At 59.0% G+C, this 17,749-nt stretch overlaps 2 protein-coding genes across 4 annotated transcripts in view; one reads left to right on the top strand and one right to left on the bottom strand.

The window, feature by feature from the left end:
- THAP4 (THAP domain containing 4) overlaps positions 1 to 17,749 on the bottom strand; it is a 691,437-nt gene that overhangs the window by 205,751 nt on the left and 467,937 nt on the right. The gene's annotated exons all lie outside the window — the stretch shown is intronic.
- On the top strand, positions 3,388 to 8,907 carry NEU4 (neuraminidase 4). 2 transcript variants are annotated; one of them, XM_050751973.1, is made up of 5 exons: positions 3,406 to 3,453; positions 5,158 to 5,230; positions 6,144 to 6,347; positions 6,525 to 6,780; positions 7,561 to 8,907. In XM_050751973.1, exons 3-5 carry the CDS (start codon positions 6,147 to 6,149, stop codon positions 8,556 to 8,558), a joined length of 1,455 nt encoding a protein of 484 aa, XP_050607930.1. In that variant the 5' UTR covers positions 3,406 to 3,453; positions 5,158 to 5,230; positions 6,144 to 6,146; the 3' UTR covers positions 8,559 to 8,907. The 2 variants fall into 2 exon arrangements, with proteins under 2 accessions (XP_050607929.1, XP_050607930.1); XM_050751972.1 differs by lacking the exon at positions 5,158 to 5,230 and having other exon boundaries at positions 3,388 to 3,453; positions 6,141 to 6,347.

Here is a 17,749-nt window from a genome sequence, read left to right as displayed (position 1 = left end):
CAGGCCGCCCACCCTCCCTCCCCTCTCGGCCCAGGGACTCCTGCAGGCCGCCCACCCTCCCTCCCTCCTCGGCCCAGGGACCTCTGCAGGCCGCCCACCCTCCCTCCCTCCTCGGCCCAGGGACCTCTGCAGGCCACCCTCCCTCCCCGCTCAGCCCAGGGAAGCCACAGGAGGGCATTCCGCCAGGTAAAGGGAGAGTGGCCCTGGAGGAGCCCACGTGCCAACAACAGGAGTCCCAGAAGACAGAGAAGACCACAGATGAGAAAGCAGGTCACGCCGAGAACAAAACATTTCCGGACCACACCCAGGGTCGGGCTGCTCATTCCCGAGGCCCGATAGCGAGATGCAGATGGACTGGGGAAGAAGAGAGATTTTATTTCTGTAACTTGTTACAGGGAGATGGCCCGGAAACAATTACCAGACTTAACTCCAGATTACAGAGTTTTTCCAGAGCTTATAAACCTTCTAGGCTCTATGTCTACGTGTAAGTGTGATTCATCTAAAGACATACGTGATTAAATTCTTCTAATCTATAACTAAGTTCGAGTCCTGAAGATCTTCCTCTGGAACCTCAGTAAATTTACTTGATCTAAATGGGTCCAGGTGTTTACCCTTATCTTCTCTTCTGCTAAATCATGGAGGTTTGGGGAGTTCCTTCAGAGCCCAGTAAACTTGTTTGTGGAGGCCTGGGGAGTTTTTTCAGACCCCCCCAATAAAACCTGTTTAATACTAAACGGGTCCTGTTAAGAATTCCTTCATGATCTCGTCATGCTTCAAGGCCCGGGAAAGCCCTGGGCAGAACTCTTGGTGGGCTTTTGTTACTTCCCAGCTTTGTATGAGGCGCTGGCTCTCAGCTTCTAATATTTCACTTCACCCTCAGTCAGTGCCGGACAGTTGTCCGGAGGAGGCCTGCGTCGGTGAGGCCTGGCCTGCCGTGGAAACATTCCCCTGAGTTGAAGAAAGACTCACGGTTTTCAGCATCCAGTTACCCTCTGAGCATCAAGCAGAACCTGCCGGCCCCAAAACCAGGCCCCCTTGGCACACCGGGCCCAAGTGAGCCCAGCAGGAGGAGGTCTGCTTCTGAGCAGAGCTCAGGTCGTCTCTGGGAGGACGAGCGAGGGTTGGGGCAGTGGCCGCTGCGGTGGCAGCCCTGTCCCCGAACACAGCGCAGGTCATCTCTGGGAGGACGAGCGAGGGTTGGGGCGGTGGCCGCTGCGGTGGCAGCCCTGTCCCCGAACACAGCGCAGGTCATCTCTGGGAGGACGAGCGAGGGTTGGGGCGGTGGCCGCTGCGGTGGCAGCCCTGTGCCCAGGCATGGACTCTGCCCTCAGCTTCAGGCACCGAAGAAATGAAGTTACAGGAGGGGCACACTGTCCTTTTGTCTCTGCCTTCCAGGTTGGTGGGAACTGAAACTGGTACCATCTTTTTGAATGGAAATTTGGGGTCTTTCTGGCGACGTAAAATGGTGTGTGGTTTGCAGTAGAGTGTTGAGAACAGCCTGTCCGGGTTGTGCATTGAGAAGGGGCGGTTAAAATGCCGCCACATCGTGCAGCCATGAAAGGGGGAACACAGTGTGGCCGAAACTGCTTTTGGGGAGGGGGCACATCCCAGCCTTCCGTGTGATGCTGGGGTCACGTGGCCCCTCGGCTGCCAGAGCTCACGAAGGCAGTTAAGGAAAGCTTCCTCCCGGTGGCTTTCATCCCACAGGGACAGAGCCTCAGATGTGCCCAGGGACCTCTGAGCAGCCATGGGCCACGGGGTGACAGTTGGGGGTGGTGGGACCCGTGGCTGGCATATACCCCAGGTAGACGGTGGCTTGTCCAGGCAGAGATGCCCAGGGGAAGGAGGTGGCACCTGAGGGCAAATCTGGCTTTTCAGGAGAAGCTGAAAACACGGGCTTTTCTGTGAAATCTCTAGATTGAAAAAAGTGGGCTTGAAAAGCCTCAAGCAGAGGGAGTGAGGCCTGCCCCCCATCCCAGCTCTGTGGGCACACCCTGGTCAGACAGCCCTGCTCCAGACCCAGCCTCTGTCTCAGGGTGGCCCAGGAGGGGCTTTGCAAGGTGACGTGGGGGCTTGGAGGCCCCGTTTCCCTATGAGCCTGGGTGCTTAGGGGATGGCCCTGGTCAGACTCCACCAGGCCCAGACTTGGGGCACAGGAGAAGGGAGATGGGCCACCCAGTTCTGGTTGGGCTGGGGTGGGGCTTCTGAGAGGTGGGGAGGTTGTCCCTTCCCACCCACCTGCCCCAGTATTCTTGGCTGTGAGCAGGAGGATGTGTACAACGGCCAAGTTGCCTGGACTCGGTGCGCCCCTCGGGGGTTGTGAGTGCACAGGGCACTGGTGAGTGGCCCACGGGGGTCACGTGGCCCACGGGGGGGCGTGCAGATGAGTCGGAAGGAGCTGGGGCCCACTCCTCCCACTTCCTTCTCTCCCACATCCTCCCCGGCCCCCTCTCAGCTCCCCCCAGTAAATCCCCTCAGGCTCCAAGACCTGGAGGGACGCAGCAGGTTTATAATCTCAGCCTGGAAACCACATGACCTCCCTGTTTCCCACCACAGCACCCCAGGTTTCAGAAGCAGTTGAGGACGCCCCTCGCAGGGGAGGGAGGGACAGTGAGAAGGGAGGGTGTTCAGGGCCCAGGGAGCCCCCGCAGAGGCTGCCCCATCAGAGCGCACTGGGGACCTGTGGCCTCCTCTGAGATTCTGGCCTGGGCAGTGGTCATTTGAGCATCGGTTACCAAGGCTGCCTCCAAAATGGCAGGCCGGGGTCAGGCCAGCATGAATGGGGCTGGCAGGAGTCCTGCAGGGGCAGCTGTGCTGGGGAGGGGTCACCCTGGGCCCTGAGAGGCACAGGACATGGTGATGGGGTGCTGGCCTACCAGAAGCACAGATACGGAGCTGGAGCCCAGCAAGGCCCCAGGGGCCACTGTCCTGTGCTGTGAGGGTCTGTGCTGTGCCAGGGGAGGCCCCACACCCAGGAAGCCCGGAAGAGAGTGTGCACTCACGGAGCCCTCCTGCCAGGGCTGCATCTCTTGAGCAGCAGACCCCTGTGTCCCCCTGGGAGGTCCACTCATGGAGCCCTCCTGCCAGGGCTGCATCTCTTGAGCAGCAGACCCCTGTGTCTCCCTGGGAGGTCCACTGTGGCCTCACCACAGCCCTTGTTGGAGGGCACATCCCTGTGTCCTCAGCACCCCAGTGTTGAGCGTGTCGACCTGCAGAGGGGAGCCTGTGCTGGCCCCAGGCATCTGTGTGGCTCGTGGGTGCCCATCTGCACCCCTGGCCCCGCTCTGGGCTTCAGTGGAGCTGTGCCACCGTGGGAGTGTCCAGGGTCCTGACGTAGCCCTGGGACGTGGCCAGCTCCCTGGCCTGCTGCCCGCACAGTGGGCCCTTGTCTCTGCTCTGGGTCAGGCGAGGCAGCCACCCATGATGAGCTCTGCAGCCTTCCCGAGGTGGCCGGTGAGTCCCTGCCCTTGGCACCCCCAGTGCCCTCACCCCTCTACCCTGGTGCTCGGGGCCAGGACCCGCTCCTGAGGGATCTGTCCCGCTGGCCGGCTCCTCTGTCTGGGGGTGCTGGACGAGTCCCACCGCTTGCCAACCCCATGGTGGCTCCTCAGCTCTCAAACAAGGGGCGGGCTGCATGGATTCCGAGGGCCCCTCCAACAAGAGGTCCCACACGCGTCTCCCAATGGGACAGTTTCCTGGCCCACAGGGTGGGTGTGACACTGAGGGTTCCTGGGGGCAGATTCAGGGCATGGGATGGAGGCAGACGGGTTGTGAGAGGCCCAATGCAGGGGGCCGGCGCCAGCCCACAGGGTCGTTCTGCAGATGGGCTGGTCGGGGATGCTCTACCAGGTGAAGGGTCTGTGGCTGGCCAGGGCACAGGACGTTCACAGCGCAGGCTGAGGGTCAGAGCCGCCGAGGGCCCCCGCCGGGATCCTGCGCAAAGCTTTGGCCTCTGCACTTTACGTGGGCGCATGTGAATGCCCCTCGCCAAGGTGTTCCTACACCTGACGGGTCCCAGGACAAGAAGTGCTGACCCCAGACGGTGTGTGCGGAGGGCCTGGGCTGACCTCAGGGCTCTAGGGGGGCCCACACAGGATGGGCTGCGAGGGGTGGGGGTGGGAGGTCTGTGATGGCCCCCTGCCAAGCCAGAGTGAACCCTACAACCGGTCCAGGGGTCCAGGGGCCAGAAGGCCAGGTTCTCCTGGAGGTCCCATCTCCCCTAGGCCTTGGTTTTCCCTTCTGTGACTCCACAGCCCTGAGAAGGGCCCTGTCAGGGAGGGCGGGGGCACTGGTTAATGTCCAGGACACAGCCATCCCAGTCAAGCCAAACCTCTGGAACATGCTGAACTGGCCGCACTGAGCAGGGCTGGCCTCTGAGACGGAGGGGCCTGCTGAGGACACAGAGGCTCTGTGGAACCCAGGGAACTGGCCGCACTGAGCAGGGCTGACCCCTGAGACAGAGGGGCCTGCTGAGGACACAGAGGCTCTGTGGAACTCAGGGCCTGGCTGTGGCAAGGATACCCCAAGCCAAGTGTGTGGCAGCCTTGTCCTCTCTGTGGGCCTCAGTTTCCCCTCTGTGCAACGAGGGGAGTGACCAGCTGGTTTCTGGAGCCTCCTTCCCTCCCTCTCTGTCCCCAGGAGCGGGCCTGGGCCTCATGTCTGCAGGGGGTGCTGACGCCGGCTCCTGTGGCCCGGGCCTTGGGGAGGGAGCCAAGTGCCGAGAGAATGTCTTGCTTGTGCCTGCTCAGCCCAGAGGGACACGTGGCGTCTGCACCTGCTTCCCGCTTGGGCACAATTGCCCTTTGAGAGCAGAGCCAGGGGCTTCTTGGGGACAGGAAGCTGCTCTCAGAAGCCGCACACTGGTGGTGGGGGAGCAGCAGGAAGGGGCCGGCCAGCTGTCCTAGCCAAGAGCCTTTCAGGAACCGGCGGCCCAGGGCAGAGGTGGCTGGAGGTGGAGCTGTCTGTTCGGGCCTCAGGTGTAGGGGCAAGGCCTGCCCGGGTTTTGCACGAGTGTTGCGCCTTTACCTGGGTCTCCATCGGTCCCACCTGACTCGTGAGTGTGCGTGGGTCCCCGTTGTAGGCAGGCGTTGTGCCCTGGCCAGGTGCGGTGCTCAGCATCCAGCCATCTCCCTCCTCCCTCCTCCCTCCTCCCCTTAGCCTCCCATCCAGGTGCCCCGTGTGCCCAGCCTGGGTGACTGGCCGTGGCTCTGACCGCTCCGAGTCCTGCACGGTGGGTACCAGCGTTCCCACCTGTCTGCAGCTGCGCCACCTCCCTGTGCCAGGCTGTGCGTGCTCACGCACGGCCCGGCCTGGCTTTGTGCGGTCAGACAGAGAGACCCCCAGGCAGGTCCCGCCTGCAGCAAGCAGACCCCATATGTGCCCCAAATGCCCGCTCACCCGGCCCCTGCCCTGGTGGGTGTTGTCTGGGAGCCCCACTCAGCTTTGGGGCTTCTGATTCCTGTGGGTGCTTCTCAGGTCAAGGCCTGCAGGTGCAAAGCACCAGGCAGTGGGGTGGGGGCACTATGGGGCCAGCTGCCCTGCAGGCAGGGGTCTGACCACCGAGCACCTGTCCCCTGCAGGATCCCTGGCTATGGGCGACCCGATGACGTTCAGGAAGTGGGAGTGGGTCCCCTGTCCCCATGGCTCCCAGCAGTCCCTGTGAGCTCACCTCTTTGTGTCTCTGTTTGCTGTGGCCTCTATTCTGGGGACACTGAGGCTCTCCTTGCTTGAGGTTTTGGGTCCTGATTGTCCACATGACCTCCTGCTGGGTGAATTCCGGGATGACCTTGTGTCCTGGGCACATGGCTGGCAGGTCCCGGGGCTCTCCGGCCAGCCTCCCCTGCACCTCCGCACCAACTAGCCTGGCCGAGGGTCAACTCCCAGAGCCGTGTTGAGAGGGGAAGGTCTGATTCCATAGACATTTGGGGTACAGGGGTTGTGAGGGTGGACTGGGGAGGGGCTGCTCCAGATCTGGGGTGAGGGAGTCAGAAACAGGCCTGACCCCAAGGTGGGTACAGGAAGAGCCCTAGGTGTGGGCAGGAGCTGTCTGCACCTCCTGAGCCCCTTCCCCAATCCAGAGGAGGAGCGAGTGTGGGACTCCCTGGGCCTGCCTTGCTGACCTGTGGCCCTGTACTGACCAGCAGAGCATGGGGGCCCCTCATACCCCTTCACGGACAGTGCTCTTTGAGCGGGAGAGGACCGGCCTGACCTACCGCGTGCCCTCGCTGCTCCCCGTGCCCCCCGGGCCCACCCTGCTGGCCTTTGTGGAGCAGCGGCTCAGCCCCGACGACTCCCATGCCCACCGCCTGGTGCTGAGGAGGGGCACGCGGGCCGGGGGCTCCGTGCGGGTGAGTGGCCGGGCCCACTGGGGCTGCACACCCAGGGACAGGGGCGGGGGTGGCGGTGGCAGGCGGGTGCCCGAGATAGAGATGAGCAAACCAGGCTCAGCTGTCTCGGGTGCCCCACGGGGGGCTGTGCCCAGGTCCCTGGACATCCTAGTCAGTGGCACTTCCTCCTCTGGGCAGTGGGGCGCCCTGCAGGTGCTGGGGACAGCAGCCCTGGCAGAGCACCGGTCCATGAACCCCTGCCCCGTGCACGACACTGGCACAGGCACCGTCTTCCTCTTCTTCATCGCGGTGCTGGGCCACACGCCCGAGGCCGTGCAGATCGCCACGGGAAGGAACGCCGCACGCCTCTGCTACGTGGCCAGCCGTGACGCCGGCCTCTCGTGGGGCAGCGCCCGGGACCTCACCGAGGAGGCCATTGGTGGTGCCGTGCAGGGTAGGCGGGCAGGGTGCCAGTCTGGGTCCCTCGGATTGGCCACGGTCCACATGGAAGGGAGATTCCAGCTGGAAATGTCCATTCTGCCCCACCCCCGCCCCTGCCTCCAGTCATAAGGGAACCAACCAGCCCTCTCCCCAGGACTGTCCTGGGCCTCCCGTCCCAGGCAAATGGGTACTGGTCGCCACCCAGTCCATCTGGTGGGCAGGAGCAGGCCCTCTATGGCTGATCAGACTCTCATCCCCCCAGGTCATCCCTTTATCTGCAGAGGAGAAGACTGAATGCTGAGGTGTCTCTCAGCTCCCAAACCAACAGCCACCCTGCCCCACCCCTTCCTCTTATTCTTTACTCCCTTCTCACCCCGCCTAGGGCCTGGCCAGGCCTCGCCACGGCTTTCCCTCCACCCCGTCCTCTGTGGCCACCTGACCCTGGCCTGTGGAAGCCACAGCAGGGAGTGGAGCAGATACATGGCGGACCCCAGGACCCCACCGCAGGGCCTCACTCCCCCGCCCGCCCTCCGCTGTATCTGTATGGGCAGTGCTCGCCAGCCTCCCTGGGTGCTGTCCACCTGGGCGCGGCTGCTAAGGGCTGGGAGAGGCTTGTCAGCCTGGGAGGACTCAGGGCGGCTGCAATGAGTTGTGTGGAAGGGTGGTCAGAGTGTGACGGTCCTAACCCGAGGCACCAGCCCCTCCTTCCCCGACCCCTGTGCCTTCCTCCATCCGCCCCCCCCCAACCTCGGGGACTCAGCAGCCCCTCCCACCTCCGCCCTCCTCCCCACAGACTGGGCCACGTTCGCCGTGGGTCCCGGCCACGGCGTGCAGCTGCCCTCAGGCCGCCTGCTGGTGCCCGCCTACACCTACCGCGTGGACCGCCGAGAGTGTTTTGGCAAGATCTGCCGGACCAGCCCCCACTCCTTCGCCTTCTACAGCGATGACCACGGCCGCACCTGGCGCTGTGGAGGCCTCGTGCCCAACCTGCGCTCGGGCGAGTGCCAGCTGGCGGCAGTGGATGGTGGACAGGCCGGCAGCTTCCTCTACTGCAATGCCCGGAGCACCCTGGGCAGCCGCGTGCAGGCACTCAGCACTGACGAGGGCACCTCCTTCCTGCCCGCAGAGCGTGTGGCTTCCCTGCCCGAGACCGCCTGGGGCTGCCAGGGCAGCATCGTGGGCTTCCCAGCCCCGGCCCCCAGCAGGCCACGGGATGATGGTTGGTCAGTGGGCCCCGGGAGTCCCCTTCACCCTCCACGCCTTGGTCCTGGAGTCCATGAACCCCCAGAGGAGGCTGCCGGAGACCCCCATGGAGCCCAGGTGCCTGGTGGGCCCTGCAGCCATCTGCAGCCTCAGGGGGACGGCCCCAGGCAGCCTGGCCCCAGGCCTGGGGTCAGTGGGGATGTGGGGTCCTGGACCCTAGCGCTCCCCATGCCCTTTGCTGCCCCACCCCAGAGCCCCACGTGGCTGCTGTACTCCCACCCAGTGGGGCGCAGGGCTCGGCTGCACATGGGTATCCGGCTGAGCCAGGCCCCACTGGACCCGCACAGCTGGACAGAGCCCTGGGTGATCTACGAGGGCCCCAGCGGCTACTCCGACCTGGCGTCCGTCGGGCCGGCCCCTGAGGGGGGCCTGGTTTTTGCCTGCCTGTACGAGAGTGGGGCCAGGACCTCCTATGATGAGATTTCCTTTTGCACATTCTCCCTACGTGAGGTCCTGGAGAACGTGCCCACCAGCCCCGAGCCGCCCAACCTTGGGGACAAGCCTCGGGGGTGCTGCTGGCCCTCCTGACAGGCCTTCTGGCCGTGCCCATGCCCCTTGGGTGCCCGGGGCAGAGGGGTGGAATATGCTGGGGTGCCCCAGGATGGATGTGGGGGGGCTCTTAGTGCAGAATCCTGTGGATTAGAAGCAAGTTTCTCCTCAGAGTTCTCAAGCAGGGGTTGCTCTTCGAGAAGGGGAACAGCGGCTGGGAGTGAGCAGGGCAGGGTAGGGGCAGGAAGTGGGCCCTGGGCGACCCCCCACAGCTCCCTCCCGAGGCTGCAGGGTCAGGCACAGGACTGCAGGTAGCCCAGGGTGTTGTGGGTGGCAGCACTTGCTTGCTGGCTGCTTTCTGGCTCGAAATAAAGGAATCGTGCTTGTGTCGGGGTAGACGTTTCTTTCCTTTTCAGGTTCCAGCCCTGGGGAAGGAAGCTCTGCTCTAACCCGCTTCTCTGACCCCCATCCCAAAATCTCATTGCCTTGGCAAAGCTCTGCTTCTAAACATCCCGGGGCCAGCAGAGGGAGGGCAGGAGGGAGGAAGCGGCTTCCACCCTTGGCCTCCTGTGCGGTGATTTGCAAGTGGTCTGCCGCACTCTCTGAACTTCCTACCAGAGGAGTAGGAGGTAGGGCCTCTTCCCGAAGAGCTGGACACCAGGAGGGGGTCACCTTCCAGGACCAGCCCTGTGTCCCGCTCCCCTGACCCCACCCTGCAGAGGGCTTGGGCTCCACTGGGGCTGTTTCCCCAGGGAAGTTCCTTTTTATTTATTCTCCTTTTAAAGTCTTAATTTCTGATGACAAAAGCAATATGTGCTTACTGTAGAAAATCTGGAAAATGAGCCGGGCACAGTGGCTCACGCCTATAATCCCAGCACTTTGGGAGGTCGAGGCAGGTGGATCACCTGAGGTCAGGAATTCGAGACCAGCTTGGCCAACGTGGTGAAATCTCGTCTCTACTAAAAATACAAAAATTAGCTGGGCATCGTGGTGGGCACCTGTAATCTCAGCTACTTGGGAGGCTGAGGCAGGAGAATCACTTTAACCTAGGAGGCGGAGGTTGCAGTGAGCCAAGATTGTGCCACTGCACTCCAGCCTGGGCGACAGAGTGAGACTCAAAAAAAAAAAAAAAAAGAAAGAAAGAAAGAAAAAAAGAAAATCTGGAAAATGTAGAAAGCTATAAAGAAAATATAAAGAAAAAATAGAAGTGAGCCCTGGGCCCCTCTCTCCACGGGCCCTTCCTTCTGGCTTCAAGTGCTCCTGCCCAGCCTGCTGCCACACCCGTGGACGACGGCCCGGCCGGGGGATACACACGTGTGCCACCTTCTTCCTGGCCCTGAATTGTGTGTGATGGGCTTCTTTGCGTGTCTCTGGGTCTGGTCACCCTTTGGGCTGGCTTCGGTGACCATTCCCAAGGGCGGGGACCCACGGCCAGCCCCCAGCAGTGAGGGGCATCCGGGTGGTCTCTGAGTCGCCGAAGGTCCCCAGGGGAGCAGAGATGACCTCCCCTTGCGGCCCCCTTTTCCCCAGCAACTACTCTGCTGGGAGGGCTCCTGCCTGAGAGGGGCTACCACTGGGTTCCAGGCAGGGGCAGGCTGGGGGCCTGGATCCGGGGCCCCTGAGAGCCCTGAGTTCCCACAATCACCCCGGGCCCCTCCCCACCTCAGGCAGCCTCAGCCTGTCATAGGAGGGGCCCCTTGCCCAGGCCCTGGCAGTGCTGGTTTTAGGGGGTCTGTGTCTTAGTGCCTTGGGGCTGCTAAAATGAAATATATAGACCAGGGGGCTTGGAAACAACAGAAATGTATTTCTTATGGTTCTGGAGGCTCAAAGTCCAAGGTCAAAGTCTGTGATCATGAGAGCAGATTCCGTGTCTGGTAAGGGCCCTGTTTCTGGCTCATGGATGGCGGCCTCTGGCTGTGTCACACACGGCGGGAGGGAGGTCTCTCCTGGGTCTCCTGTATGGGACACTATCCCATTCATGAGGGCTCCACCCTCCCAGGAGGCCCCACCTCCTGACCTTATCACCTTGGGGTTAATATTTCAACATGGGAATCTAGGGCGCACGTGCAGATCACGTGTTGGGTGCATCCTGTTATGCATGTGTCCTGGCTTGTAGCGTGTGTGTAGGTGGTGTGGCTGGGTGCATCCTGTCATGCGTGTGTCCTGGCTTGTGGCGTGTGTGTAGGTCGTGTGCTGGGTGCATTCTGTCATGTGTGTGTCCTGGCTCGTGGTGCACATGTAGATCACGTGCTGCGTGCATTGTGTCACATGTGTCCTGGCTTGTGGCACGTGTGTAGGTCATGTACGGGGTGCATTGTGTCATGCATGTATGTGTACTGGCTTGTGACGTGTGTGTAGGTCACATGCTGGGTGCATCCTCTCATGCGTGTGTCCTGGCTCGTGGCCCATGTAGATCACGTGCTGGGTGCATCGTGTCACGCGTGTGCCCTGGCTTGTGGCCCGTGTAGATCACGTGCTGGGTGCATCGTGTCACACGTGTGCCCTGGCTTGTGGCTAGTAGGGTCATCACAGTCCACTCTTCTGCCTTCAGATCTGAACCAAAGGAGCCACAGGCCTCTGGTTCTGGAAGCTGTGGAGCCCAGTGGGGCTCTGCACGGCCCATTCTTCTTCATTTGCTTCTATGCTGGGGTGAGCGGCGTCCCCAAATTCTGTCCCTCTGGAAGCTCAGCCTGCTGCCTTATTGGAAGGAGGGCCTTTGCAGACATGATGGAGTAAGAGGAGGTCATACTGGATTGCAGTGGGTTTAGCCCAGTGATGACTGTCCTTGTGAACCATAGACGCAGGGAGAAGCCGTGTGAAGGTGGAGGCAGAGGCTGCAGTGACGCCACCACCAACCACAGGGGCTGCTCAGAGCTGGAAGAGGCTGAAGGACCCTGCGCTGGAGGCTTCAGAGAGGGTGCGGGCCTGTCACCCTTGGCTTCAGACTCGGCCTCCAGAGCCGCGAGAGGACACATTTCCATCGCTTCAGCCGTCGGTCAGTGAGATTTGTTGCGGCAGCCTAGGAAGCAGCACACCTTCCCGCCTTTGCCCTCTGTCCGTCCGTCCGTCCGTCTGTCCACGTGGGCCTCAGACCCTGGGGGTTCCTGGCCGTCACTGCCTGGCTGTGTGCAGCCTCGACCTCGTGTCAGACCGACTTGGGCTGGAGGTCCCCAGGAGCTCCAGTCACTGTGGCAGAGCCTCTCGACGTCCTGGGCTGTCTGCAGCTGGGGCACCCTCCGAGCTGGGGTTGGGTCCTGAAGGAGCCAGGGCCTCGGAGCCCTGGTCCCACCTGAGAAGGCACTGGCTCCTCCAGGTCTGGGCAACTGCTGAGAACCGGGGAAGGCTCTGCCAGGTGTGATCCCCCAGGCTGGGAGAGGGTGTGTGGGGAGGCTGCCTGGCTCAGGGCAGGTTGAGCCCTTCCTCCTGCCCTCCTGCCCCTGCCCCAACTGGAGCAGGACCTGCCAAGGGCTCAGGACATCTGGGGTCTGCTGGTGGGGGGTCGCTGTGCACTTTCCTCCTACTGCACTGGGAGTTCCTCTGGCATCCTGGGAGACCTGTGCCTCCAGAGAGACCACCCCCTAGATTCCTCCCACTGCAGGCAGCTCCCCTGGCACCCGACCAGTTCCTGAGCTCCTGCCCCACCTCCGCACTCCTGACAGCTGCTCTCCCAGCCGCCTCTTTTCCTTCCTTCCACCCCTATATGGTTTGGATCTGTGTCCCCTCCCAAATCTTATGTGGAACTGTATGTAATTCCCAGTGTTGGAGGTGGGCCTGGTGGGAGGTGACTGGATTATGGGGCAAATTCTCACGAAGGGTTTACTGCCTTTGCCTCGGTGCTGTCCTCACGACAGCGAGTTCCCCCATGACCTGGCTGTTTAAAGGTGTGCGGCACCTCCCCGCCTTGCTCCTGCTTTCACCATGTGATGCGCCTGCTCCCCCTTCTCTTCCACCAGGATTGTGGGTTTCCTGGGGCCTCCCCGGAAGCCAAGCAGATGCCAGCACCACACTTCCTGTAGAGTCTGCAGAACCGGGAGCCGATTAAACTTCTTTCTTTAAGAATCGCCCAGCCTCTGGTGTTCCTTCACAGCAGGGTGAGGGGGACACCCTGAGCCTTAGGGGCAACGCCTGCTGCTGTCCCCAGGCCGGGCCGGGCAGTGGCTCAGGAACGTGGCTGGGAACACAGTGCCAGGGCCGGGGTCAGGGCTCTGTCGTGGAGGTAGGATGTCTTTGTGGTTCCTTCCTAACCCTCATCCTTTTACCTCTTGTCCTGGCTTATGGGGCTGGCAAGGACCTCCAGGAAGACGTTAAACATCCTTGACGTCTGATAGGCCAAACAAGCGCTTGGAAGCTGTCTGCGTCCTCACTCCGGGGGCCTGCACCATGACGTCACTGCGAAGGGCTGCGCAGAGGGGGCCAGCTGAGGGTCTTGAGGTGAGAAATCATCCTGGTCATCTGGGTGGGTCCAGGGTCTCACCAGGGTCCCTATGGGAGGGGACAGAGGGTGGGAGAGGAGGGAAGACGCCTTGCAGCTGGGTTTGAAGATGGAGGAGGGGCCACAGCTGAGTAGCTGGTAGCCACTGGAAGCTGGGAAAGGTAGGAAGTGAAGCCCCCACAGCCTGCAGAGGAAACAGCCCTGCGGATGCCTTGATGTTAGCCCGGGGAGGCCATGTCAGAGCTCCAGCCTCTCGAACTGCTGGGGATGCATTTGTGTCATTTCAAGCTCCAGATCTGTGTGATTTGCAGCCTCGGGAAACAGTTGTCGGGCCACCAGGGTCCCGCCCTGCTCCCACCTTCTGGGCTCCAGGACGCGGGCGTTGGACCTCTCACCGTCCGTGTGGCCCTCTGCTGTGCACTCTCCTCCTCGTTGGTGTCTGTGCCGCATTCTGGTTGGTTTTTCTCGGCTTTTTTTTTTTTCCCTATTCACTAATTCTCTCTTTGCTGTGTGTAATCAGCTGGGAGTTACTCTCTTGCTCCCTCTCTCCCTCCCCCATCCTTTCTCTGCCCTTGTCTCTCTGTCTCTGTTTCTCTTTGTGTTTGTGTCTCTCTCTGTCTCTCTGTCTCTGACTATCTCTGTGTTTGTGTCTGTTTCTTTCCATGACTCTCCCTCTGTGTCTCTCTTTGTGTCTCTGACTCTGTGTCTCTGTCTCTCTGTGTTTCTGTCTCTCTGTGTCTCTGAGTCTGTCTCTGTCTCTTTGTGTCTCTGACGCTCTCTGTTCTCTCTGTGTCTCTGTCTCTCTGTGTCTCTGTCTCTCTGTGTCTCTGTCTCTCTGTGTCTCTGAGCCTCTCTCTGTGTCTCTGTCTCCCTGTGTCTCCCTTTCTGTTCTTCTCCACGACGTTCTCTGTGTTTGACTTTCTGCTCCCGCCCTGTGCGCAGAGGGACGAGGAAGCTTTTGCGCATGCGCAGAAGGCTCCTACGCGCCACGTGCTTCAAGCGCGTGGTTCCATTTAGGATGAAATAACGCCCCGCGGGGTGGAGAACGTTTGTGTTTTCCAGATGTGGCGATCACGGCCCAGCAAGTCCTCTGTTGTTCACGGTGCTCAGGTGGTAGAAACAATCTCGCAGCCCACCTGCGTGGCTTCCACAGCCATTCTCTTAAGCGTTTTCCACTTCGTGTGATTAAAAGAGTTGTGATGGCCCCAAGCACTTGCTTTACCTGCTCAGGTGTCATTCCATCCCATTCATTCCACAGCTTTCCCCAAATGCACACAAATGAAATGTAAATGTGAACGTGTGTGTATCTATCTCCCATTTCTCCCAAAGTGAGATCGTCAGCTGCAATCACTGCACAGCCATGCAGGGACCAGGCCCTGCCCCTTCAGCCCGAGGCTTCGGCCCCCAGCGTTGTCTCCGGAGGCTCATGCCTGACCCTTCGTGCTCAGCTTTTCCTGCTTCTTTGGGTTCCCAAGGCGTCCCAGTCAACTTCCCACCTGCAAACCCCCACCCTGGGAGCTTGACCAATGACATCAACATCTTTCAGTACTTGAATCCTTTCTTCTTCTTCTTCTTCTTCTTCTTCTTCTTCTTCTTCTTCTTCTTCTTCTTCTTCTTCTTCTTCTTCTTTCTTCTTCTTCTCCTCCTCCTCCTCCTCCTCCTCCTCCTTCTTCTTCTCCTCCTTCTTCTCCTTCTTCTCTTCTTCTTTTTTTTTGATAGAGTCTCTCTCTGTCGCCCAGGCTGGAGTGCAGTGGTGTGATATCTGCTCACTGCAACCTCTGCTTCCCAGGCTCAGGTGATTCTCCTGCCGCAGCCTCCTGAGTAGCTGGGATTATAGGCGTCTGCCACTATGCCCGGCTAATTTTTGTATTTTTGTATTTTTTTTTTTTGAGACGGAGTCTCGCTGTGTCGCCCAGGCTGGAGTGCAGTGGCCGGATCTCAGCTCACTGCAAGCTCCGCCTCCCGGGTTCACGCCATTCTCCTGCCTCAGCCTCCCGAGTAGCTGGGACTACAGGCGCCCGCCACCTCGCCCGGCTAGTTTTTTGTATTTTTTAGTAGAGACGGGGTTTCACTGTGTTAGCCAGTATGGTCTCGATCTCCTGACCTCGTGATCCACCCGTCTCGGCCTCCCAAAGTGCTGGGATTACAGGCTTGAGCCACCGCACCCGGCCTAATTTTTGTATTTTTAGTAGAGACGGAATTTCACCGTGTTGGCCAGGCTGGTCTCGAATTCCTGACCTCAGGTGATCCACCCACCTCAGCCTCCCAAAGTGCTGGGATTACAGGTGTGAGCCACTGGGCCCGGCCTCATTTTCCTTTTTTTTTTTTTGAGACGAAGTCTCACTCTGTTGCCTACGCTGGAGTATAGTGGCGCGACCTCTGTTCACTGCAATCTCCACCTCTCAGGTTCAAGCGATTCTCCTGCCTCAGCCTCCTGAGTAGCTGGGATTACAGGCATGCACCACTATGCCTGGCTAATTTTTTGTATTTTTAGTAGAGATGGGGGTTTCACCATGTTGGTCAGCCTGGTCTTGAACTCCTGATCTTGTGATCCATCCGCCTCGGCCTCCCAAAGTGCTGGGATTACAGGCGTGAGCCACCGCACCCGGCCCTCATTCTTCTTAATAATTGCATGAGAGCTGCTGGTGGGAGTGTGAAATGGTGCAACCACTGTGGAAAACAGTAGCCATATCACTTCTCAGAAACTTAGAGATGGAATTATTGTATGAGCCAGCAGTTACCCTGCAGAACTGAAGGCAGAGTCTCAGAGATACGTGTGCACCCAGGTTCACAGCAGTGTTATTCATGATAGCTAAAATGGGGAAGCAGCTGAAGTGTCCATCGATGGATAAGTGAACAAAACGTGGTCCATCCATACAAGGGAATATTATTCCGTCCTAGGAAAGAAGGGGATTCCGACAGTTATTATGACATGGATGGACCCCGAGGATGTTATGCTGAGTGAAATAGGCCAGTCACAAAAGGCCAGATATCATGTGATTCCACCCATATGAGGTACCTGGGGGAGTCGAATTCTTGAGACAGAAAGTAGAATGGTGGCTGCCAGGAGCTGGGGAAGGCGGAGTGGGAGCTAGCATTTAACGAGGGCAGAACTTTAGTTTTTTTTTTTTTTTTTTTTTTTTTTTTTGAGACGGAGTCTCGCTCTGTCACCCAGGCTGGAGTGCAGTGGCGCAATCTCGGCTCACTGCAAGCTCCGCCTCCCGGGTTCACGCCATTCTCCGGCCTTAGCCTCCCAAGTAGCTGGGACTACAGGCGCCCGCCACTGCGCCCGGCTAATTTTTTTCTATTTTTAGTAGAGACGGGGTTTCACCATGGTCTCCATCTCCTGACCTTGTGATCCGCCCGCCTCGGCCTTCCAAACTGCTGGGATTACAGGCGTGAGCCACCGCGCCCGGCCAGAACTTTAGTTTTTAAAGATGGAAAGTTCTGGAGATGGATGGCGGTGATCGCTGCACAACACTGGCAATTAGTTGAACGCCACTGAATCACCCACTTAAAAATGATTAAGATGGTGTATTTTATCACAATAAATCATTAGCAACAAACTTGCATGGTGAATTCTAGAGTATAGATGTGCTGAAATTTATCCCACATTTCCTTATCGAGGGACATTCAGATTGTTTCTAGTTTTTTTCCCCCTACCACTACAAAAATAGTTGCAGCAAATATTCTTGAACATAGGTTCTTACAAACTGGAATTCTGATTTCTGTACGATAGATTCCCAGATGTGGGGTGACTGAGCAGAACATCTCTATCATTTTTATTTTAATAGAGAATTATTTCTCAGAGGAAATGGCCATCCCTGTCCCATCAGTCGTGCGTGGGAAGGCTTATTTCCCTGCACACTTGCTGGTGCTTCACATCATCTGCCTTTTAGCTTTTTTTCCAGTGTGATGGGCACACCAGGGCATTTCACAGTCTTGGTTGTAGAGCAGGTGAGAGTGAGCTTCTTGGCCAAAAGACAGCATCCAAACCTCCCATTCCATGCTTGCTAATTTCCCTTTTCCTTGCCAGAAAACATGATTCTATTAGGCTCCATGCAATAGAAACTCTCCACTACCATATTTGAGGTGGGTGTCCTTAATAGATGGCATCTGCAAAACAAAACAAAACAGAGACAGAGTGCAGCGGCTCATGCCTGGAACCCCAGCACTTTGGGAGGCCGAGGAAAGTGGATCACTTGCAGTTGGGAGTTTGAGACCAGCCTGGCCAACATGGTGAAACCCCGACTCTACTAAAAATACAAAGATTAGCTGGGCATGGTGGCGGGTTCCTGTAATCCCAGCTACTTGGGAGGCTGAGGCAGGAGAATCGCTTGAACTTGGGAGGTGGAGGTTGCAGTGAGCCAAGATTGTGCCACTGCACTCCAGCCTGGGTGACAGAGTGAAACTCCATCTCAAAACAACAACAACAACAACAAACAAACAAACATACAAACAAAACTGAGCCGTGGGTTGGGAGAGGTCTCTGGAAGGCATCAAGAACAAAATTGTAAATAATGTGGAATGAGGTGGGGCTGCTATCGTCATTTATCTTCAAAATCTGAGCTATTTATGAAGAATGGTTTGGATGATGGGGAAGGAGGGAGGACTGTCTACACAGGCAGGTCCCATGGGGAAGGGAATAGGAAATTGGCTGGGGGGTTTCTTCCAGGGTGACCAGGATAAACTGTGCCCTCCAACTGGCATTAATGAAACAGGGTGGACATGAACCCTGGAGGCAGGAGTCCTGGGTTCAGACTCCACTTCCAAGCAGAATTACCATGGAATTCCTCAG

This window comes from Macaca thibetana, chromosome 12 (assembly GCF_024542745.1).
Source record: "Macaca thibetana thibetana isolate TM-01 chromosome 12, ASM2454274v1, whole genome shotgun sequence".
NCBI classification, from domain to species: Eukaryota; Metazoa; Chordata; class Mammalia; order Primates; family Cercopithecidae; genus Macaca; species Macaca thibetana.
Note: the sequence above shows the minus strand (reverse complement) of the source record. Positions and strands in the feature narration are given on the sequence as shown.